Source organism: Asterias amurensis, chromosome 16 (assembly GCF_032118995.1).
Source record: "Asterias amurensis chromosome 16, ASM3211899v1".
Taxonomy (NCBI): Eukaryota; Metazoa; Echinodermata; class Asteroidea; order Forcipulatida; family Asteriidae; genus Asterias; species Asterias amurensis.
The window spans coordinates 10609694-10634280 of NC_092663.1; the positions used below are offsets into that span (position 1 = coordinate 10609694).

At 42.1% G+C, this 24587-nt stretch overlaps 1 protein-coding gene across 1 annotated transcript; it reads left to right on the forward strand.

Moving 5' to 3' along the window:
• Positions 1-24509, forward strand: LOC139948714 (deleted in lung and esophageal cancer protein 1-like). Its single transcript, XM_071946983.1, has 28 exons — positions 1-90; positions 2089-2329; positions 2726-2879; positions 3023-3133; positions 3756-3880; positions 4040-4257; positions 5320-5489; positions 6491-6664; positions 7442-7575; positions 7821-8004; positions 8420-8585; positions 9239-9449; positions 9723-10001; positions 10654-11043; positions 11248-11390; positions 11694-11847; positions 12285-12395; positions 12750-12883; positions 13324-13503; positions 14156-14378; positions 15090-15264; positions 15886-16223; positions 16709-16926; positions 17766-18048; positions 18948-19112; positions 20514-20667; positions 21427-21550; positions 23300-24509. The coding sequence occupies exons 2-28, from the start codon at positions 2111-2113 to the stop codon at positions 23421-23423; spliced, it is 5061 nt and encodes a 1686-aa protein (XP_071803084.1). The 5' UTR covers positions 1-90; positions 2089-2110; the 3' UTR covers positions 23424-24509.
• Positions 24510-24587: the final 78 nt, after the last annotated feature.

The following is a 24587-nucleotide window of genomic DNA, read 5'->3' on the forward strand; positions in this document are numbered from 1 at the left end:
CAAAAACAAAGATGGCGGATCTGTAAATAAGTTGAAGTCGACTGCTAACGTTACTGGCTCAATATCTGCCTCAAATAGTTATATTTGTCGGTAAGCTAAGTCGTTTTTTTGTAGAAATTGATGAGCAGATTTAAGTTAACTATAAAATCAAATTCTAAAAGCTTAACGGGCGTTTTGTAGTACTAGTAGGCCTATATATATAAAAATGTAAAGGGTTTGGCGACTTTTTTTATTGGTCACTGGACTGGTGAGTTCGATGGGGTCGACCCCTGTGTGTGGCGTTTTCTTGAAAAATTTTCCGTATGGCGCCACCACTTTTTCATTCGAAATAAAATAATTAAGTATCTAAATCTAATTTACCTGATTGATATATCCCTTTTTGTAAAAATGAGTGAAAAAGTGGTGGCGCCATACGGAAAGTTATCCGTCCTGTCCGTTTTCATTTCCAGGACGAAAGTGTGCAGATAATTACCCACGTTTGTCCTGGGGGAAAAAACCCGCCACACACCGGGGTCGACCCAGGGAAGCTAAACGAACGCACCCAAAGTTTTATAAATTTAATTTTTTAATAAAATACTTCATCTCCATCTCCATCTCCATTGGTTCAGTCAGCAAAATAACTTGCCGGATACATCTACGCATACTTGCGCACTGCGTGTGGAAATAGAGTCGAGTAGACTACTACATGTATTTGTAGTCGACGAGAGTGAGTTCCAGAGTTTAACAGTTGATACAAAGAATGAATCTTTGAAGGCCCGAGCTTTATGGCTGACTTGAGTGAATTTTTGGTTGTTTCCCCTTGTATCCCTGGTATTGGGCTGAACATAGTTGTGAAGTGGAATGTCAACCAACCCATTTTTCATCTTGTAGAGCATACATAATTTCTGTTGATTTCTTCTGTTCTGTAGTGTGTCCCATCCCAAGTCATCTAGAAGTTTAGTAACAGTTCCCGTATCCCTTTTGTAGTTTCCTGTGCAAAACCTCGCTGCTTGGCGTTGGACTCTTTCAGTTTGAGTTTTGTTGAGGGGTCCCAAGCGGATGCAGCATAAGCTCAAATAAGCAGTTGATTTCACTTCACTGTTACAGCTCCACAAATTCCTGCGGATAACATTCTGCACTCTTTGAGCTTTTTGATGGACTCCTGAACATGGATGTTCCAGCTGAGGGTATTACTTATTAGATATATGAACACCAAAGTACTTACTTAAAAATAGGCCTATATTTGGCAATTTTTTGACTCACCAACAGTCAGGCAGCAGGTCAGTGCAATCAATCACATCACAACAGTGCGAGTCAGAGTCAGGCCATGCTCCATGTCATTGTCATTGGTCAGACTGTGGCCCCCTGGCCTGGGTGAGCAAAGGGTCAAGGAGGGCTTCAGTATCAGGCGACAGGACAGCAGCAGGCAGGTTGAACTGTTGACATGTTGAACAGCATTGAGTTTGACTTTTGACTTTGATGTTGATTTGAGCTTATTTTTGAATTTGATTTAATGAACAGGATAAATGTTGTCTCACTCACAGTCACTCTGGTCTGGCCTCTGCTCTGCCTCTGCTCTGGTTTTGGCTATAGCTCTGCCTGGCGCCCTCTCATTCACCTCCTGTTCGCTCTGCTGAACAATCCCTACTACTATACTACCTGACTACTGACTTAAACTACACTACAGTTTTGGTAGAACGGTAGGAGTAGGCCTAATATGAGGTTCATTCCACATGGTTCCACTATTTCAAGAGGCTTTTTAAAAGTCTGGTTTGTTTTAGACCAAGTAACTGGCGGTGACTGGGGCGCTGTATTCCTTTTTTTGAATTTTGACATTATCTGTCATTGTCAAAAAAAAAGAAAAAAAAAAAGGAATACAGCGCCCCAGTTACTGGGTCTGATTTGAGTGAATCTTTCTTTTATAACAATTGTTTTAACTTATTTATTTAGTATCTTTTTTCATTGTTTATGTTTTGTGTTGCGCAAAGAGGCCCCTGCATTATCACAGTGTATCATCATTATGAACCATATCAGGTTATATTATTATTATAATGCTTATGGCAGTAATTACTAATCCATAATTTTACATTGATTGGCTTTTTCATTCAGACATTAAGTGTATTCATTCATCATGTCGACGAAGCTTGGGCGTCTGCCCTATGACGAGCCTCCTATGTACCTGCAGAGGCCCTCATCTGGGCGATCGCAGGACGTTACCCACGTGCTGGCTCGGACATTCCGGGACCTGTTCACTAGGGACTTTGTCGAGCAGGAGACGGTACGGAATCTGAATAAGTCAAGAAGTGGAGACGACACTTACCATGAAAAATACGTGGAAGATTTGAGGAAGGTAAGCCTGGTCAACTAGTGTGACAAGTGTCGACGCTGTGTCTATTGATTGTTTAGTCGAGTCACGACTACCATTTTCAACTACTTGGTTAATCCTGCTGCCCTCACTACAACAAAAATAGTCACGACTACCTACTAAGTGAACCAATTGTGGCGCCCATGATTATTCATGACAACATGATAATTTACTTATGAAACACAACCAGACAGTACATCAGTGACACAATCTTTCAATTCATTCAGCATGAATTTTGCTTTATGGTGCCTGCGGCAAACAATGAGCTGCAATGCATCTTGAGAATTAAAAAAAATGGTCGCAACTATTTGAGGTGCATGTTGTGACTTTTTCGATAATGGTTTTTCCTTTGATTGTGGGTGTCCACCTTCGTGTATTTAGATCCAAGCTGAACGAGAGAGGCGAATGGCAGAGGCCTTGATGCTGGAAAGACACATCATGCAAGCGAGGGCGCGCTCTATGGCCGCCGACGAACGAGAGCTGAACAAGGCAGCCGAAGGATGTGACATCTATCACGATCTAGGACTTCCCCCAGGTGAGATCACAACCATGGATTGTTTTATGATGTTCACTGTTTCATCAAAACAAACAGCTTCAAGTCGAAGCAGCAGATTTGTAATTTTCAGAAAATTATTTAGTTTTAGAAGCTCATTGATTCGTAATTTGTTGTCCTTCTAGTGGATTCCAACCTTGAGAACCATCTTGACAGTGATTTACTCCGCAAACACGGCCTGATAGTTCCTGAGGACTATTCCACAGCTGAGCCAGCCCTTGCCCATGCGCCGAAAGGTAAGCTACAATGTTTAACCCTCCTACTGTTTGACCAATTAACCATCCACTGCTTATTTAATGATAGCTAATGATAGCTACACTATGCCAGCCTACATTGTACAATGAATGCCTACACAGTGCATCCACACAGTACACAGTCAACCCTCCTACTGTCAAGCCATTCAACATCAACTGCTGGTTTTGAAAGATAGATACACTATGTCAGTATGGGATATGATACCCTCCTACTGTTTGACCATTCAATATCATCCAGTGCGATTTTGAATGATTGATGCACTGTACTAGCCTGCAATGGGACAGGTGATGCATGTATAATGTGTACATAAAAGGGGCAGAATATGGTTACTAGGCAAGATATAACAAACATAAATTTGGGGCATTTTTGTCTGGCAACCTGTTTTCTGCTTAGCAAGATTTTTCTGGGCTAAGCTATTTTTTGTACTCATAAATTGGACTCAGATTTCAAGCGAAATCAACAGATTTCAACCTGTATGAAGTAATGCAGTCACACCAGAGGGAACCACTGGCCCGCATGAGAACCTTCCCATGAATGCCTCCGACAGCTCTATAATCTCGACCTTTGTGCATTTATCTCTTTCTATTTTTGTTTGATCCTCAGCGAGCAGAAAGCCCAGATACGCAGAAGCGACGGACGCATCCAATGTTCGCGTCCATCACACGGAGGACGAGTTTCATGTCCAAGAAGGAGGTGGTCACGTGACACCAGGAAGCCAGGCAGAAGTGGTAAGATAGGGGTCTTGGTTCGGTGAAAACTTTAGGTCTTAATGATAGATACACTAAGTCAGTTTGTAGTATAACGTTTAGTAAATGTGTACACACAACACACAGTCAACCTTCCTACTGTTTGACCATTCTATATCATTCCCAATCTGTCTCCGCTAGGCCTTGACGGATACAGCCAAACCGTGGCAGGGCACCACCTCCCCGCAGACCAGAGAACGCAACCGCACCGATCTGGCCATGGTACACAAGAAATCGGACTTCAAGCGTAACCCTCGGCACCGGCCCCCCTCCACCCTCAGCGGGGGTAAGACACTGACGAAGCCAAACACAGTGACACACCAGCTGGGCGGTGCCAAGTCGACAGTCATAGATACAGCGTAAGTCAGCTTCTCTATAGTTCTGTACATTGTTGTAGCTTGAACAATATTAGTGGTGGGCTGTAAATCCAATTTAGTCCACCAAAGAGGATCGGTTCAACAAAATTATGCATGTATAGATATGGGGCCATCATTACTGAAGTGCAATCTGGGGGAAATCTGTGCTGGGCGACACATTGTGTTTTGCTCAGAGTGCTAGGCAAAACTTGTTAGTTCTGGGGTGGATTTTTTAATATCTCCTAGGATTAGTCCTAAGTTAGGACTATATTCCTAACTCTTTGTGAAATCGACTGCTGGGCGGGCTCGTCCTGCACCATGGCTACAACATCAGTCCCGTATTTGGCATGTAAAATACGACAAGAGAATGTTTTTCAAAAATGTGTTTCAAGAAAATGGACTTTGTCAGAAGGTTTGCAAGTTGTTGTCGATTCTTGGACGTTTTATAGTCTGTCCGAGTTGGCAGTGTCGGCTCTGGCTATGGCTGTAGCTTATGGTGTTGCTATGGGTATTATGCTTCAATACATACATTCAGATGCTAATAAGCCGCAGCTGCCATTTTTGTCACAGCCTTAGTCTGTGTTGGAAGTTTTGAATCGGCCAGGAATAGAAAAATGGCGCAACCAAAATTTTAGTGTGGGGACCAATCTCATATCCAGAAGGGCACCATTTCATATTGCTGTAAATCAAACAATTCTGCTTTAAATATATTTCTGATAAGCAAAAAAAATGGCTGGGCCCCAGTTGCAACAATGCAATGTAAACTTTGCAGAATTTTGGCCGGTAACCTGTATCTGCTGAGCAAATTCTTTTGTGTTTAGCAAGTATTTGTGCTTACTACTGGCTTTGTAAAAGTGGGCCCTCTACTTTGGTGTTTTCTGCTTAAAAGAGATTCCCTTAGCACAAGTTATAACTCATTGAAACTGCTAACTGTAAAGCAAAGCAAAAGTCAGGCTAACTGGTCTTGTGGTGCAACTGTGCAAACTTACAATGAAATACAAATGCGTTTTAAAACTACACTCCTATGCTTGTAATGATAAAAAATGTCTGGGCTTTTTTTCACAGTATAAAAGAACCATCTGTTGTCTTCTTAGCCAACCCGTCCACGGTAGTCTTTACCGAGTACCAGGTCGGACGAGTATACGAGCTCCCACTAGAGTTGAAGAATATTTCCACTGCCAGTCGACCACTTCGAATCATCCCTCCGAAGTCTCAGTTCTTCTCCGTCGGACTGGGTAGGTTGAACCTAGAGTTTTTGTAACCTCTGAATCTGAATCTGGAGTGTTTAATGGGCAAAGCATCCTAATAGTGGCATGGTTGGCGTGTGCGTAAAGTGCTCGCCTCTCACCAAGGTGACCTCAGTTCGATTCCCGGACGAAGCCATATGTGAGTTGAGTTGTGCCTTGGTTCTCTGCTGTGCCATGAGGGTTTTACAGAACATCCGGTTTTCCTCCCTCAGAAAAATCAAACACTTTCGATCTTGGCTGTGCTCTGTGGTCATAATGGGTTGATGTGGCTGGCAGCCAAAGGCTGCTTCTCAAACAAGTTGCAGCTACGTCCTTCGCAATTCAGCTCTTAGCGGCGAGTAAGGATGATTGGCCCGCCAAAATTATTATTATTATTATTATTGTAGTAAAACAATAGTGGGCATTTACAATGCGCCGGTAACAATCTTTATGTTTTCATGGCGCAGTGACACTTATTAGGCATTCTACGCTTACAAGGCCAGCGGAGAAATTGTGCAAGCAGGGAATGGTGATCGTAAGCTAAGAGTTCGGTGGTTAGCAGGAGCCATGAAATTCGGCCCTGCTGTAGAAAGGCAAAGGTCGTGGGTTCAAACTCCGCACAGGTAATATGCCTGTGTTGTTTTCTTCACAGGACTTGGGGAAAGTACTTAGTATACACACATCGGTGTGTCAATAACCCAAGAGATCTGCGCACGGCTACACACCCCCTTCAGTTTCTCAAGTCCAGTTTAAAAACATTTTATTAAACGTTCTTTGTAAATCAGCATCAAGTTTTCTGTTTCTATTTGTTTAAACTCCTTTTCTCGTTGTGTGCCTTTGGTGTCATGATTGACAGATTTGTGCGAGGTATTGAAATATAATTGTTATTATTATTATAAACTAATGTACCAATAGTGCCAAATCAAATCATAATTTTGTTATAAAATTGTCATACTTCCTTGAAGACTTTCCCATGGTCTCCCATTTTTGAATATTTCCGCCTTTTACAGGGAAGTTTCCAGGAGAGCATGGAATCGTCGCGCCTGGGATGAGCTGCCAGTACAACATACGCTTCATGCCTGATTCCCTGATGGACTTCAACGATGTGATCACAATCCAGACCCAGTCCAGCCAGCCACTCGTCATCAAGCTGCAGGGAAGACGTCCTCCGCCCATTCTATCACGTAAAGAATTACCACTTTTCATTTCTGAGAAGCTTTGACCACCCTGCAGCTTGACACACTCCTCAAATCTGAAGGAGTTTGTTATAAAGTCAAGCTGCACTGGTATATTCTCAGCCTGGTTTCCTGACTCTGGGTATACCTCATCCTTAAAAATTGAGGAACACACCAGTACCGATCCTACGAGTGCAATACAAAACATTTTAACTGCAGCCCCATTTCCATACATGACATCTGTTATAAACTGTTAATTTTTGCATTACACTGTTGATCTATCTTTATCTTAAAGCCATTGGACACTTTCTGAACAGAACAAAAATTAAAAGTTCACAGATTTACAAATAACATGGTTTACAGAAGGAAATGGTGAAAGACTTCCCTTGAAATATTATTCCATGAAATGCTTTACTTTTTGAGAAAACATAAAAACAATTATCAATTCTCGATATCGAGCATAACAGATTTATTTTAAACACATGTCATGACACGGCGTAACGTGCGGAAACAAGGGTGGGTTTTCCCGTTATTTTCTCCCGACTCTGATGACCGACTGAGCCTAAATTTTCACAGGTTGGTTATTTTATACATAAGTTGTGATACACAAAGTGTGGGCCTTTAGACAAAACTGTTTACCGATGTTTTGCAATTGCTTTAATTTGTTTTATATGTATCAAGGCTGTTTTAGCATTTTCATTTTAAACTTTATTTTGTTTAATTTTGTGCACTTTTAATAAGTAAATTCAATGCATTTGATGATGCTTTATTGATTTATTATTTCAGTATCCAAAGACATTGACTGTGGTCACTGTCTGATCGGCGGACGTCGGACCGTTCAGTTTCTGATCAAGAATGCAGGAGGGAGTGGTCGCTTTTGCCTTATGCCCAGGGAAAGTTGGCCCACAACAAATTTCAAGGTGAGGATTAGCCTGAATATCTGTCGTCACATTTCAAGGCACATGAATTACGCTAGATACCTACCTTGAGCAAATGTCAGGATCCTTACTAATTAACCTTTGACCTTGCATTCATTTCACATGGAGACTCTCACAGTCAAATCCTACATACATGTATGGCACATATAAAACAACATTACATGTACACTTCAAAGTAAAGAAAACAAATATTTAACTTCAATAATGTAACTTTCTCTGTTTTACAGTCCGCAACCAACAGCTCCAAGGTGGACCTGGCGCCGTTCCAAATCCAACCAGCGATATTGGAGCTATTAGCGGGTCATACCATTCCAATACAGGTGACATTCACTCCGACGTCCGTCAAGCATTTCAGCCGCGACATCACCATGGTTTGTGACAACTGCACCGTCAAGCACTTCACCATCAAAGGTAATAATAATAATAATAATAACCGTGTTTATAACGCGCCTTTTGCCAAAGGATACAAAGCGCCAGGTATTATTACTGCAAGGAGTGGGGCGAATTTTGAGATATAAGACCTAATCCTTAGCACCATGTAATGGTTTACAAGGTGCTGTGGCGCAATATGCTGCCAATCCAGCCACGAACACCTGGGCGAACACGGTAGGTAGGTGTTCTTTCTTCCAGTATTCTCTCGCAACTTCGTCGACCAATGAGCTTAAATTTTCACAGGTATGTTGAGATACACCAAGTGAGACGACTGGTCTTTGATAATTACCAAAGGTATGTAGTGCCTTTAGCCCATCAATGCATAAACTCACTTAGTGATAGCACTAGCGTTCCGACTCTATGAACTTACCCCAGTCTTGTTTATACTACAAAGGAGAGGGTCAGACAGCAGGGGTGGAGCTTCAGGACGTGAGCGGGGGGGGAGAGAGCCATTCCAGCCCAGGGGAGATGTCTGACGCCACTGCCCAGCACCAGGTCCGCTTTGACCCCATCAATCCCATGACCTTTACCACCAAACAGCTGACCATCAAAAACACCACGTAAGTCTCATCTTTTACAAAAAAGGGTGGGGAAGAGGGTTGAAAAATATAAATGAGTCACAAAAGCAGAATGCACAACCTCTCCAACTTTTTACAAGCAAAAGGGTGAAGTACCTTTCTCAGGGGCACAAGTGTCATGATCAGGATTCAAACCCAAACTCCGCTGCTGACAACACCAGAGCTTGGGTCGGGTGAACTAGATTGCTCCGCCACGACATGCCAGGGCCCAATTTCACAGAGCCGCTAAGCACAAAAATTTACTTAGCGTGACATATTTGCCTTGATAAAAACAGGATATCCAACCACATTTCCACGTGATTTTCAGGATAAGCAAACAACGGCTGAATACCAGTAACAAGCAATGTGCAACAAATGCAAATTTGGTTTGTAATCCTGTTTTTATCAAGGGAGAAACTTCATGCTAAGCAAATTGTTGTGCTTAGCAGCTCTATGAAATTGGGCTCTGCAGCCAATTTCACAAAATGCTAGGATTAATTGTATCTTAAGTTAGGACGAGTAACTCATTCTTACTTAGGATGGGTTCAATGCGGTATGGAACTGAACTCATCCTAATTCCAAAGATTAATCCTAAGTTAGGAAGAGTTTGGTGAAATCGACGACTGAATTTTTTGTTTTCCTTTTCTCCCCGTCAGGAATGTGGAGCTTCCCTTCCACTGGGAGTTATTGAGACCCCACTTGGAGTGCCCGGGACCTCAGAGGGAGGAGGAGAACGGGGAGATACTCGGAGGAGGAATCATCCAACGTCTGAAGGATGAGAGCAACATCTTCTGCATCAACCCAGACAGGGGTGTCCTAGCCCCACAAGGAGTCTGCCGGGCAACGGTGGCTTACGCACCATTAAAGGTAACCTCTAGGTTGAGCCTGGGCGGCTAGTGGGTCAAGTGTCGTAGTCCCGACTATTAATTCGCGACAAATTGTTTTCAACTACTTGGTTAATCGTGCCACCTTGACGGTAGCTAGAGGCAGGTCGAACCCTATGTTTTTACAAGGACTTGGAAAAATACACTGAGTAATCAGGGCTACACACATCGGTGCAAATTTAACATCTATAAGAAAGTTGCATGTCTTTGTAATGAGTTTTTCCGTGACTTAAGTTTGTCTCTCCATTCCTTGTAGATCGGGGCGTACCACAGTGTCCTCCACCTCGTCCTGAAGGAGGTCCCCAAGGAGCGCCAACTCTCCGCCGCCTCCTCCCAAGGAGATGATCCCAAAGAGGAGATCACACCCAATGAGCGATCGGCAAGACGAAGCGGGGCGGTGCAAGTCTCGGACGTCGTGGGACTAGAGGTAGAGCTGAAGGGAGAGTGTGAGGAGTACAAAGTCCTGGTTCACCCGTACGCCATCTTTGTGCCGGGTCAACTTCTGGTCTCCACGACTATCCGGAAACCCTTCCAAGTAAGCATATAATTGTTTCGCCAAACTATCAATCGTTGCATCAGTGCAAAAAACAAAAATCCCCTGAACCACCTGTTAAGTTGTATGAGCAACTTTTGAAATTGTCAAAACGCAGTAGACACAAAGCAATCACATGCAGAGATAATGACATTTTTGGAAGGAGCATTTGCATTGATGCACCCTTTCCAACCCACTTCCAATCCGAATCCACGGGTGTCAATTTCACTTCATTTTATGTCCAATGCTTAACACCCACCCTTTTGATGTGAATCCACAAGTTTGAAGTTACGTAATCTGTGTCCCCCCCCCCCCCTTCTCACCCAAATTTGCTGGTTTTAAGTTCTGCGTCAATCCACCCCCCCCCCCTTCCAATCAGAATTCACAGGTTTGAATTAATTTTGTGTCATTTGATTAGGGCACCCTTGCCTATAGAAGTCAATAGAGGCTGTTCTTTTGGCAATCCTGTGCGCCTAGCGTACAAAACCATCGTTTCGTACTCGCTGCGCACAACTCTCAGCCAATGATAGCCTTTCACGCGCGCACATTTCATCAGCAAAAGTGGTCAATGACGTCAAGTGCAATCCATCTCTTACCGAGAGGATGGGATCTAGGTCTCTCATAAAACAATCTCCTTGTCCTCGATTCATCACAGATGAGTAACCACAGCAAGTTCCCCGCCCACTTTGCCTGGACCAATCACAGCGAGGGTCACATCATCGAGGTGGAGACCCCCCAGGGCACCATCCCACCCGAATCCACGATCCATATGGAGTTGGCGCTCTCTGGGGCACACCCTGGCCGCATCGACCACACCCTCCTGTGTCATATCGAGCACCAGGAACGGGCGGTGCCCATGCGGGTCATCGCCGACATCAAGGGACCCACGGTCATTATCGATACACCGGCCATCGACTTTGGCCTGGTGCGTTTCGGAGAAAGAGTCGTGCAAGAGATGCACATCAGGAATACGTCTCAAGTACCAGCGTCTTGGAGTGTGAGAGAGAGCAAGGAATTTATTCTAGAACACCCCCAGTCTGGAGAGGTATGTTTTTTCCCCCAATAAAATCATGTAGATAAAGTTGAACGTTTCTGTGTCAATTATCGCAATTTGCGTGTTCGATTTTTACACTGTCTCGTACAGTGGTTTGACTTGCGGAAACCAACTTTTGCATTCAATATTTTTGCTGTTAAGAGAAACAAAAATGTTTGAAATGTTTCTTTCACACTTTTTTGTTGAAAAACACAGATTTTCTCTGAGTTTACGCTGATGCCCTCTTGTGGTGACCTACCTCCCCTTGGGTCAAAGGTTATCAAGGTCACCTTCGAGCCGGTACGATGCCGCAGGATACAGAGCGTGTTTGAGTGTAATATTTTGGATGGAAACAACAGGTAAGCCTACAACTTGCAGATTGTGTTGTCCCAGGCCAATCAAATTTCCACTCTGTTCAGAACTTGATGTGTATATAATATTCGGCGTTCTTTTTTACTTTCGACTTTCTTTCCATAATCCTTTGCCATGCTGTTGCCATGCTGTACAATTGTTCACATTTTTACTGGTGTGACATAAACCCATAATATAACTTGTGTCAGTCATTCAGTCCCGGTCGTTCAAGAAATAAAAATGTCTTAATCAAAATGCCACTCGCACCATTGTCTCTCTACCTCGTACTTAAGTTCATTTTCTCTTGTCAGTTTTGTCGGTGTTCGAGCCAATGTCGAGCACCCTCTAGCATGTCTCCTCTCCTCGCACTTAGCAATGGACGAGGTTTACGTTGGCGTGCCAGTAACCACAGAGGTAACCATAGTTAACCAGACCAAGCTCTCCGCAGACTTTTGCTGGCAGAAGGTAAGAACCTTGACGATCATTCATGTAGTTTTTTTTTGGTCATTTGTAGCGGTAGTATAGCCGAGTGGTTTAGAGCATCGGCCTCAAGTTTTTGTGGCTGAGTGTATAGAATTGAGTTGAAATGGTTTATTAATCAAAATTTTATCGTCGCCAGAGGCTGAATGAAGGCAAATTTTACAGAATTTGTTTTTACGACAATAAATCTGCACTTAAGTGCAAAAATGTTTTGTTAATTTTTTGGGTAAACAAATTTGTGTGCAATTTGGGGTTTTTTTCTTTCACTATTTTCTTTCAACTTATTAGATTACCAATTGAGTCTAATTTTTACAGATTGTCATTTTATGCGTATGTTTTGATAATACGTTTTGAGAATACTGGTCTTTGTCAATATTTACCAAACGTTTCATGTGCCTTTAACAAAAATCTTTGTTTTTTAGCCACTTGGATCCCAAGCCGGAAATTGTAACGTGACCTTTGACCCCTGCAAAGGCAGACTTGGACCTCGAGAGAACCTGAAAGTAGCCGTCACATTTGTTGGCCACATTCAGGTAAGTCTTGCCCTTATGTACAAAAGATTGTTGGAACTCTGTCGAATCTGGGCCCTATTAATAATAATAATAATAATAATAATAATAATAATAATAATAATAATAATAATAATAATAATAATAATAATAATAATAATAATAATAATAATAATAATAATAATAATAATAATAATAATAATAATAATAATAATAATAATAATAATAATAATAATAATAATAATAATAATAATCGGTATTTATATACTTTAAACACCCGAAGGGCGTGTCAAAGCGCTTAAACAATCCTTTAATGGAGCTTATGCATAATTATCACTTTGTTGTATTTCAATCTCCAAACATTCTGCGATATAACAGGGAGTTCTGGATGATGTTAAGATTCCCTGCTACATCCAGGGGATGGGTGTACCGCTTGTCTTGGCTTTGATCACCGATGTCCGAGGCCTGACTGTGACGTATCTGACCCCACACTCCGGGACAGACAAATTGAGGTATTGACCTTTGAACCTTGACCCTTGACCCCTGAACCCTGACCCCTGTTACTTGTACAACCTAATCTATTAACTCTCTCGTTACAACTGTTTCATGACATAAATAGCCACCAAAGCTCAATTTCAAAGAATGTAGCAACAACAATTTTCTAAGCTCAGAAAAATCTTTCTTAGCAGAAAAAGGTGACTGGCTGAAAACAAAATTTAATAAAGTTTATGTTTTAGTGGTCGGTGTCCCTCTTGCTAAAAGCACAGAGAAATCTTGCTATTAACAAAAACTGGTTACCAGACAAAGTTCCATAAAGTTTATACTCGGTTGCAGCTGGTGCCCCACTCATTTTTGACTATAATCAAAAGCACTGAAGTTTTTTTTAAATGGCGGGCTTCGTTTTCAAAATTCAAACTAAACCAATATAAATGCCTTCCTTTCTTTACTACAGCGAAGACAATCTCTTGCTTGACTTTGGCAAGGATGTAGAGTTAGGCTCCACCCCAAGCCGTCTTGTGCACATCACCAACCACACAGCCATAGCTGCCCCATTCCACATCGCAGTGGAGCATTTTGAGTCTGCGAAGCCACCGTCTCCTCCTGAGAAGGAGACTAAGGATCAGTCAAAGAGGTTCGTTTAATTTCTCTCCATCTCTCCTCCCCGTCAGTCCAGTTTCTCTACCTTTTGTTTTTGCTCAAAGCTCAAAGTTGAGAGTGTCTGAGGAATCTTAGGGGGGTCATGTCTGAGTTTGGAGCATCAAATTCAAGATCTAGTGGTTAAGTCATCGGAGTGTGGGGTTTAAATCCCGGTCATGACACTTGTGGCCTTGAGCAAGATGCTTTACTTTTAATTGCTTCTCTTGACCCAGGGGTATACTTGCGAGGGTTGATATTGTGTATGAAAAGCCACAAGCGCCATATGGCATCTCAGGGCTGTGTATACTGCCAGGGAGCTGAGAAAGATTAAAGGAATGTTATTGGCCCAATGACAAGGGCACTAATGTAAATTGCATTAATACGTTATGCACTACATAAGAAGTAGTTTTTATTATTATTATTATTATTATTGTTATTATTATTATCCCAGATGCAATTTTAATATCTATTAAATCGGTGCAGTACCTGCTGCTAAAACAACGGATTCAAACTGCCACTAGCTACCTGCCAATCTCGGTGATTTAGGAAAGTACTTAGGAGTATACAGTGCTGACACACATCGGTGCATATGGGTAAACCTAAAACTAATATTATTATAATTATTTTTTAATGTTGCATCTATTCAGGCGTGGTCTTCTGAGTCGAACGTCCAACCTGGCTGACCCACAGAGCCGTACTCCGTCCCAGATCAAAGCAGACTACGCCAAGGCGGTGCTTCGAGACAACCGCGGGGTGGCGTTTGTCGTCTCTCCGGCGTCCGGTGTACTGGAGCCTTTCTCTCAGCTTGCGGTCAGCGTCGAAGCGTTCAGTGACATGTGGGGCAGCTACACTGAGAACCTCATCTGTAAGGTACAAGAGAGATTTTTGCGTCGAGAGTTTCTTTTTTCTTTTTCGTGTTGTCTCTCATCTGGCTTTTCACGAACCCAGACCACTTTGAAGAAATTTATGTTGCACAAGTTGGCCTGCACAGGTAGAAAAATTGCCACCAAACTTCATCTTTTGAAATATCAATCTCAATTTTGTTGCTACTTTTTTCTGCTTTTAAGGCAGCTTTATGATATTGGGCCCTGGGCTCCAGAGTGTTGATTTGAGCAATCTATTTGGTTGATGAACCTGGGTATTCTCTTTTCCCGTCTGTGGAGTGTCGTGACCTGGCGGTTAAGTGCATCGGACTCGAGCTTTGGTGCTTCTGATCAGCAGAGTGTGTGGGTTAGAGTCCCAGTCGTGATACCTTAACAAGTTCCTTAACCATGATGCTTCGTCCTCCAGATGGGACGTAAAGCCTTTGGTCCTGTGTGTTGTGTAACGCATGTAAAAGAGTCCAGTGCACTTATCGAAAACAAAAGGGGTTCGCCTTGGTGTTCCTGGTATGATTGGCTGCATATTGCGCCACAGCACCTTAAACCATTACACGATGCTTTAAAGGGATAGGTCTCATACTTCAAAATGTAGCATGCAGAAAAAAATACTAAGTGCTTTGATATGCCCCAGGGGATGTGATAAAGTGCATTATAACAACCGAGTATTATTTATTATTTGATTTTTTGTTTCTCCCTGCAGGTGTCTGATCTAGCACCAGTCGTCATCCCGATTGAAATGACGGTCACTGGTTGTCCGCTTTGCTTCTCCATGGCCACTCTGAAGGGACAGCTACCGATTGTCCGCTTTGGGACGCATATCGCTGGTCTTCCCAAGGTCCTGAGACCGTTAAAAATACGAAACAACAGCCCTTGTGGTGAGCCACTTTTTTTATTTTGGATTTTTGCTTTTAATGAGAGATTGCCTATTCATCTATCCTGCCAATGCGAATGCGATACAAATTTTGACGCCACAAATTCGCAACAAATTACTGTGGAGAGTATTCGCAGCGAAAATGGAGCAAAATTCAGAGAAAACGGAGCAAAATTTGTATCGCATTCGCGGGAAGTATGAACCAGACTTAATATCATAATGCCACGGACGGCTTCTTCAAGGTGAGAGCAACACTATTTAAATGCAATATATTCTACTACCGCCGAATAATTTTTTGGGGGAATTTGGGAGACTCCTCTACTTCCACGGAGTAAATGTTTTTTATTCGGGGCCGGAGACTACTCCGTTCTAAATTCTCCTGCTTGTTAGCTACTACCTTGGCGGAGGGTCAATAATCGGCCTGGACTACTACTTTTGCTTTAGTGGATGGAGGGGACTTATTGTTATTAACTTTACTACCGCGGAGTGAGTTCTTAATTGGCCTCAAAGTTTTTACTAGCTTTTGTTCTAGTCATCGTCATTAATTTTGCTCTTGCTTCCACAAAGATCTACATTTATAATAGTGTTCTGCCATGCCTGATATTTTATGATCTTTCTATTCCAGACGTCCGGGTGGACTGGCAGATTTTCAATCTGACTGAGAATGACTCCACCCTCGTGGATCTCCTCGTCAACATCGGTGAGCCCTTCCCCCTCCGCGATGAGAACGGCCGAGAGATTGTTCCCCCATCACCCGAGCAAGAATCACCCCAACCTGTCGTTGAAATACCAGCGGGACAGGCGGAGGGAGATGCTAGCTTGCTGTCAAAGGTCACCAAGGCAATGGAAGGAAGCTCGGATCGGGGGTCAGAGGGCAAAGGTCGCCTGATCAGTGTGGTACTCCGAGAGCACGAGGGTGAACCGGGCGAGAGGGGACCGTTTACTGTTTGTCGTCAACAAATGGTAAACATTTTTATGAAATTGAATTTGAATTTTCATTTGTAGTGCTAATGTTTTTTTCACCTGACTGTAATACGATTTCATGGGGTTGGAATTGTAGAGCTTTATAAGTACCAATAAAAAAGCATAACTTTTAATGAGGTGACACCTGTTCAGATTTAATTGGAGTTTTCCAGATTTTTTAGATAACAGGCCGCAAAACACAAGAACAATCCTACTTCTAACAATAACAGCAATGACAATTCATTTAATAATTGAGGCAAAAGAGGGTGCCTTTTGCATGCGACAGTAGAGATTTCTTACGGGATACAATAATTGTTGTACTTTGTTTGAAGTACATGCATCAATTGTAAGTGTACATGTAATAAGCTTTACTTGCATGACTTCTTGCATCACTATCTGTGGACTCGTAAAACTGGTCCTATTTCTGAGGTTTTAATGTTGCCAGGTACTTGTAAATAACCTCCCACTTTGACCTTTGACCACAGGTCATCCCGGCCCGTGGGAGCTTACAAATGGCAGCCGCCTTTGACCCTCAGTTTGGCTCTCTCATCATGAGCGGGACCGACTGTATCGGGTACGGGTTGGGCTTCATGAGTTTGGACACTGAGGGCGCCAGAGAGGTAGTTGGTAAGGTGACCCGATCGCAAGGTCACGAGATGATTCCGCTGAGGTTGGATTTCACCGCGTATCTCAAGCCAGCTCTGTAAGTAGAATCAGACCGTTATTATAATGCCACCATCTTGGTCACGTTCCCTTTATCCAGTAACAGTAATGGATTGTTATATAGTCCTCGTACAAAAAGGAACCGGACTATTTTTGCTTTCAGCCTTGGTTTGGTTACATTGAGTTGAATGAAAGAAAATCAAGATGGTCCTACCACTTTTAAGGTCTAAAAGATGTGTCTGAATCAAACGGCCTTTTCAATCAAGGGGGAGATTGATAGAAGCAGTTGGTTGCCAAAACCATACTTTATCTTGAATCTTATCGGGTCGCCATATAGACCGCTCTAAACGCGCAAGTGCTGCACGTTGCCTGTGGCTAGGCCGCCTTTGCTGGGTTGCAGCAGGGGAGGCATGGCAAAATCGTTGTCTTTTGTACTTTTTGTGTGAATTAAGTGTCTTCCTCAATGATGTTACACACTTTTCCTGATTGGTGTACAGACCAACAACCGATGGTACCACTTTGGCAGGCTTTGAAGACCTTTCAGAGTGTCATGGCCGAGTGGTTAAGAGCATTGAATTCAAGTTCTGGTGTGCAAGTCATTGCAGTGTGGGTTCGAATCTAAGTCAGGACACTTGTGTCCTTTAGCATGATGCTTTGCTATAATTGCTTCTCTTCAGCCAGGGGTATAAATGGGTACCTGCGAGGGTAGAGGTTGATATTGTGGTTGAAAAAGCCACTGGAAAAAGCTAATGGCTCAATGTCCAGGGCACTAATGTAAAGCACATTAGAGGTGGTTGTAAAGTGCGTTATATAAGAACTAGTTATCACAAATATTATTAAGATTCTTATTCAGCAATGCTGTTTTTGGTCACACCGCAGACTCACAGTTGAAACAGTGGATGATGAAGGTATGCGCTACCACACTGCCGCCAGCGACCTGCTCCACCCTGACGACCCCGCCCGATTTGCTTCGCCCTTCTTTAAAGGCCAGGCGGCCAACCTCACCAATGCCACGCAGACGCCGCTGGCGTTCCGTTTGGTCACGCCCGATCCCTTCGTGCTTCTCAGCACAGAGCCAGGGTCAGGCAAGGGTAGGACTCCACTGGCAGCGGTGTCGAGGGGAGACCAGTTGATAGGCCTTCCACCCCAGAAGAATCTTCAGGTGAGATGACGAGATTGTCCTGTCGAGGGAAAAAACGGGCCTTGGTGCCCTTGCCCTTTTAAGAGCGAAGCATCAGACATGTACATGTGGGGTCCGACTGTTTGATCTGTCGATTATTGACACAGTTCCTTAAACAGAAGGAATACCATTGCAACACAGTCTTTATTTACTTTGGCTCAGGTGATAATGCACAAGGAGTGTCCCATGTTTACATTGTTTCTATAGACAGTTTAATTCACATTGCAGCCATCTGCTTTTGGGAATTATTATCCAGGAGTTTTCATTTACTTTGGTTATGGAAGTCTGTATCACTTCCAGGTTTAAAGGCACTGGACACCTTTGGTAATTGTCCAAGACCAGTATTCTCACTTGGTGTATCCCAACATATGCATAAACTAAACAATATGTGAAAATTTGGACTCAATTGGTCATAGAAGTTGCATGAAAGTAAAAACACCCTTGGTGCACAAATGTGTGTGCTTTCAGATGCATGATATAAGTCTTCAGCCTAGTGAAGTCTTTTAACATGTGAGTTAGAAATTACTCCAGGGCCCAATTTCACAGCGCTGCTTATTTAGCAGCCAATTATGTGCTTACTGTGCGATCTTCATTTCATAGCGTTGCTAACCGTAAGCACACGAAAAGGCATGCTAACCTTCCAGTGCTTACCGCATGAAACTAAATGACGTAACTTATACAAAGACATGTTGAATGCTCAATATGAACCTGTAAAATACGCTTGCACCTTTGCAAATATTTCTGCTACCGTAAGAACGAAAAGTTGCTTACCGTTAAGCAGCACTATTGAAATGGGCCATGAGCTTCGCTCTGATGCTCTTAACCGCTAGGCCACCACACGTCGCATATTATTTTTTTTTCTTTATTTTTCTCGCTTACAGATGAAGGTTGCCTTCCAGCTCTGTGTGGAATTGTTGGAGCTCTCCTTGTTTAAGCTGCGCATAGGAGAGGAGCACAACGGGTTTAGTCTTACCCAGCATGAGGAGGAACGACGTCTCATCATCAGGAAGGATTTAGAGATACATTACAGCAACAGTGCCGTTCAGGTACCACAGAAATTCAACTCCATTCAGTAGGGTTATAAAATAGGCCTGGGCGACTATTGAAGTTTGACTTCTCTACTATTCCCGCCTCAAATAGTTGCGACTGCGACACTATAGTCGCGATTAATTTCCAAGATGCATGGTGGCATAATGTTTGCCGCAGGCGCAATATAGGTCTAGTAAAATTCATGTTGAAAGGATTGAAGTATTTTGATCACTGATGTCTGATTTTGTTTCGTAAGTAATGATTTTGTTGTGAATAGTCGTGAACGACACAATTAGTTCACCCAGCAGGTAGTCCCGACTATTTTTGTAGAAGTTGTGGTGGCTCAGCTAACCGAGTAGTTGAATAATGGTAGTCGCTAATCGACTAAGCAATCTATAGTTGTGACTAAGACACTTGTCGAACTAGTCGCTCTGGCAGGAAAGTTAGTAGTTACAGAAAGACACTTTCATAATGGCTGCAGACCATTTAGTTCTTAAACCACCAATAAACACCAAATAAACCCTCCCAACACTCATAGCGTGTAATGGCCGTGTGGTGAAGAGCAACGAATTGAAGTTTTAGTGGTTACGTCATTGGAGTGTAGGTTTGAATCCCGGTTGTCACACTTGTGTACTTGAGAAAGATAGTTTACTGTATAATTGCTTCTCTTCACCCAGGGTATAAATGGGTACCTGTGAAGGTAGAGGTTGATATATTGTGTTTGAAAAAGCCACTAGCGCCATACGGCAGCCCAGGGCTGTATACCGCCCAGGGAGCTGAGAAAGATTAAAGGATTGTTACTGGCCGAGTAAGGGCACCATTATGTAAAGCACATTGAGACGTTATTGTGAAACGCCCTATAGACGATGTGACCTATGTTTACATTCAAACTGCCCTCTGTTGAAAAAAACACGTCATGTTTCGTCCGGACAAAAACACCCGTAGTCATGATAAGATTGCATTGCATACACTTTCTAGCTGGCTGCCAAAACACAAAAGTTTTGCCCGGCGGTATACGCGCGAATCATGTTATGGTTTTCGTGTGACGTCAGAGGTTACATCGCCCAGGTCAAAATTGCAGTTGAACCCAGTTAACTGGGGTCAACTGGTTCAACTGGATAATGACCAAACTCGTCCATTTTCCATATTAACCAACCGGTTTGGACTAGGTTTAACTGTGTTCAACTAGGTTTAAATTATAAACCAGTTGGTGTCTGTCCATTTTCCATATTAAACCAACTGGTTTTAACTGTATTTAACTAGTTTATCAACTGGTTTTCAACTAGTTCCAGTTAAACACAGTTTAACTAGGTTCAACTAGAATTTTGACCTGGGCGTCCATATAAGAACTAGTTATTTTTATTAGAATTATTATTACTTTTGGGTGGTAATAATGTTGTATTTCTGCTTATTCTCAGAAACTTCCACTGTACGCCATGATCATCATTCCCTCCATCAAAGTGACTCCTTCCCAGTTGGACTTCGGCACGTGCCTGGTGTCGCAACAGCGGCAACTGGAAGTGATCATCAATAACCCCACAGGCTCAGCAAGCCGCTGGACCGTTCAGTCTGGTGAGTTTTTGTCTCACTCCTAGCAAGTTACTTGTATTATACTTCTATAGACCCATTGTGTATGGCGTCACAGAAGGAGGCAGATAATTGGACAATAGCTGTTCTCTGTGGGTAAAAACATGCGTGCGTGTGTTTCGCGGTATGTAAGGGGGAGCTATTGATTTACACAATACAGAACACGCCTCCGAACAATGCGCATCAGTGTCTCAATCAGGGAATCTGACTCTCTACACACATTCAAGAAGTGTATCAAACATTATTTATACCCAACCTAATGCGCTGCGTTCTTGTCGTAGTGGCGCTTTACAAATGCCTTATATATATGTACATGTACATGCATGTACTCATGACATCATGAAGTCATCTTTAGGTACTAAAGTACTGTCTCATCAGCTCAGAGCAGAAAGGACTTAAGACTCCGAAAGACTCAGTCAGCTCGCAGCAGACTGTACTTTTAAAAGACCTAGAAAGACCCAGTCGGCCCAGGGCAGAAAGCTGAGTCAACTGGGTCTTTCTAGGTCTTGTAAAGTCCTTTTGAAAAGGTTGAAGGCAATGGAGTATTGAATATCAATGGTTTGAATTGAATGGTTATCAATGGTTGACTCTGCTATGCTTCCAAACGAGTCGTTCAAGTGCGCCGCTGCGCTTGTACGTTCCATGGTCAGTGATCAATCGCTGGTCAACCAAATGTGGGCACTCGAACATGAACCATGCAAATCTCCAAGTCTTGTTTCCTGAATCATCTTTCTCTTTTATCAGTTGCGGATCAGAAGGAAGGCAGCGAGAACATCTTTGATGTTGTCCCCTCGACAGGATTCCTAGAAGCTCACATCACCCACGTATCCCGCAGCAAAGTGACCCTCAAAGTCCACTTCACGGCAAGGTATGTCATTCCCTTACGAAGAGAAAACTAATTCGGGTTTGGATGAAGACAAATTTACTAAAATTGGTTATGAACCAACAACCACCAGATTAACAGGCCGGCAATCTACCAACTACAAAGTCCTTTCATGTTTAGCTTTATTAGACGGTCTCCCTAGTTTGTCAAAGTCTTTGTTCAGGGATGCAAAGACACTGCCAATAGCAAAGATACTGCTTAAAGACACTGGATTACTATTGGTAATTGTCAAAGACCAGTCTTCTCACTTGGTGTATCTACATATATGTATAAAATAACAAACCTGGGAAAATTTGAGCTCAATTAGTCGCAAGATAATAATGAAAGAAAAAACACCCTTGTCACACGAAGTTGTGTGCTTTTAGATGCTTGCATGATTTGGAGACCTCAAATTCTAATTCTGAGGTCTCGATATCAAATTCGTGGAAAATTACTTCTTTCTCGAAAACTAGGTTACTTCAGAGGGAGCCGTTTCTCACAATGTTTTATACTATCAACAGCTTCCCATTACTCATTACCAAGTAAGTTTTTTTGGTAATAATTATTTTGAGTAATTACCAATATAGGGAGGCTGCCAACAATGGGTTAGATAGGTCAGTTTAGAAGAGCGCTGGAGCGATAGTCCGGAGGTTGTTGTTTCAAATCCAATTTGAGTCAAATTTTCTATCTTCAAACCCAAATTATGTAAAGTTTACCCGGTCAGGTTCCCTTTTAGTTTATTCTCTTGAATTGTTTACATTCATCTTCAAATGTATCTACTGACACAAGCCAGTTGGGCAGTAGATTTGTTTACAAGTGGTTAAATGTTTCGCTGCGGAGATAGTGTTTCAACTCTCTCCACTGTTCTCACAACAGTAGTGATGTTCTTACGAGACTGCTGGCCCCATGAGACTACTGCTCTTGCGTCTATGGTCTCGGTCAATGGAGACTGGTTGCGTAGCCATGAGCCTAACGCAAGAGCAGTGATCTTGTGAGAGCAGTCTTTTGACAAAAAATAGACATTGTCAAGTGATGTTTGAAGCTTTGCATGGTGTGAATGAGAATAAACTTTTGGGTACAACCATGTATTATCATTTCTCCTGAAGACAAGCAGAGTAAACTGTTAAAAACGTAGAGACCAAAAAAATGGCTCTTTCAGAGCCGACACTCCCTCAAAAGAAATTGAATACATGGTTGTACCCGCAAGTTTAAGAATAGTTTAGACATTGACAACAAATGAAACCATGATACAAACATGTCTGCGAGTACAAAAAATTACATTTTTTATTTGATCTCAGCTGCTGGTTACAAACAGTTTAGTCACAGTCAAGTGATAACATGCATACCCCAATCACTGTGGTCCAGTGGTTAGACTGCTGGACTTGCATTCATAAGGTTCTGGGTTCCAATCCTACCAAGCTTAACTGCTGATTTCACAATGACTAGAATATTAAGTATTGTCGTCTAGTTACTGAATCACAGTTTCTTGATTTGTGCAATTCAAAAAGACGTTAAACCAATGTTTGTATATTAAAGACAGATTGGCTGTTACCAGCTTGGAGTCTATATCCCCAGTTCCCTCGATGGAAAGATAAACATTACTAAACATACCTGGGCCAAATTTCATTGGTCTTGACAAAAACCACACCATAGCTATCTTTATTAAAGGCCCCTATGGTAAGTTGGAGACATTTGAACATCTTGTGACTTAATTCATTAAATTTAATCAATACAAACTGTGTTGCTTATTTACAGGCATAATATTCCGTACAAGGGCAAGTTCATTTTCAAAGGAATGCTGGGAGAAATACCCCAGGAGCTGGAGGTCAAAGGTGAAGGGTCATACGACAGCCGACATGAAGCCTTAGTTGACGTTTGAGGTTTGGCTAGTGAGATTTTGTAACACCCCTGAAATGTTCCCTACATTTTAGTCTTCAATCGTCTAATAGACCTTTTGAATTTGTTAAACAAACTGTGCTGGTTGGCATGGACGGCCAAATGTTAGTAAAACACTCAATCATGTTAACAGTTGTTGAGACCAATTTTGTTTTGCAAGCTTTCAATGAAATCAAATATTTCCCATGATATGCTTGCTTTGTATCTAAAAAAAAAATTCAACACTATTTTTGAATACTTGTGTAATATTGTTACAAACAATGGCCATCTGTTTTTGTTTTGCATATTAGGCTTTCCATAGTTTCCCAACATCGGTTGGCAAAAACTTGGGCTATGGCATTGCAAAAGAAAGGTCTATTCATGTGTTAGCCATCTTGTGTCTTGGTCCCCGAATGCAAGAGGCTTTGTAAGCATACAAGGCCCATCATGGTAACCAGACTAATTTGGTCCATTTGCAAATTCTTAATCCAGGAGTTGGATGTAAATAGTTTAGCCTAAATTTCATGTAAATTCCAGCCTGCACTGTCATTTTAGACATGATTTAGGCAGAGAGAAATTGCATCTGTGGCCATGTTTATCATGGGGAAGAGTTGCATCTAAACTAGGCACCAAACAAACAAAATATAATATGGAAAATACAAAGATCAATTTTTTGTATCTGCTGTCACAAGAAATATTCCCTATGAACTTCATCAAATTTTCTCTTTACAGCAGTTCCTTAAAATTAAGTATACATGTATATTAAAAGATATTCAAGTCCTGAAGTAAAAAAAAACTGTCAATTATCTTAACATTAAGATACACGATCCTTATAAAAAAAAAAAAAAAAAAAACATACACCCCTAACAAACAAACAAACTTAAAAGGATGTTTTGGATGTGTCATTTTTTTTCAAGTAGGGTGGGTATATCATTGGTTTTGGCCGAGCACAGTCATTCCTGTCCCAAAGAACACTCTGTGATAATGTCTTGGCAATCGCTAGTACCTTAAAGACACTGGAAACTATTGGTAGTTGTCAAAGACCAGCCTTCTCACTTGGTGTATCTCAACATATGCATAAAATAACAAACCTGGGAAAATTTGAACTCAATTGGTCATTGAAACTAATTATGGAAAAAAAAACCTTGCCGCACAAGTTGTGTGCTTT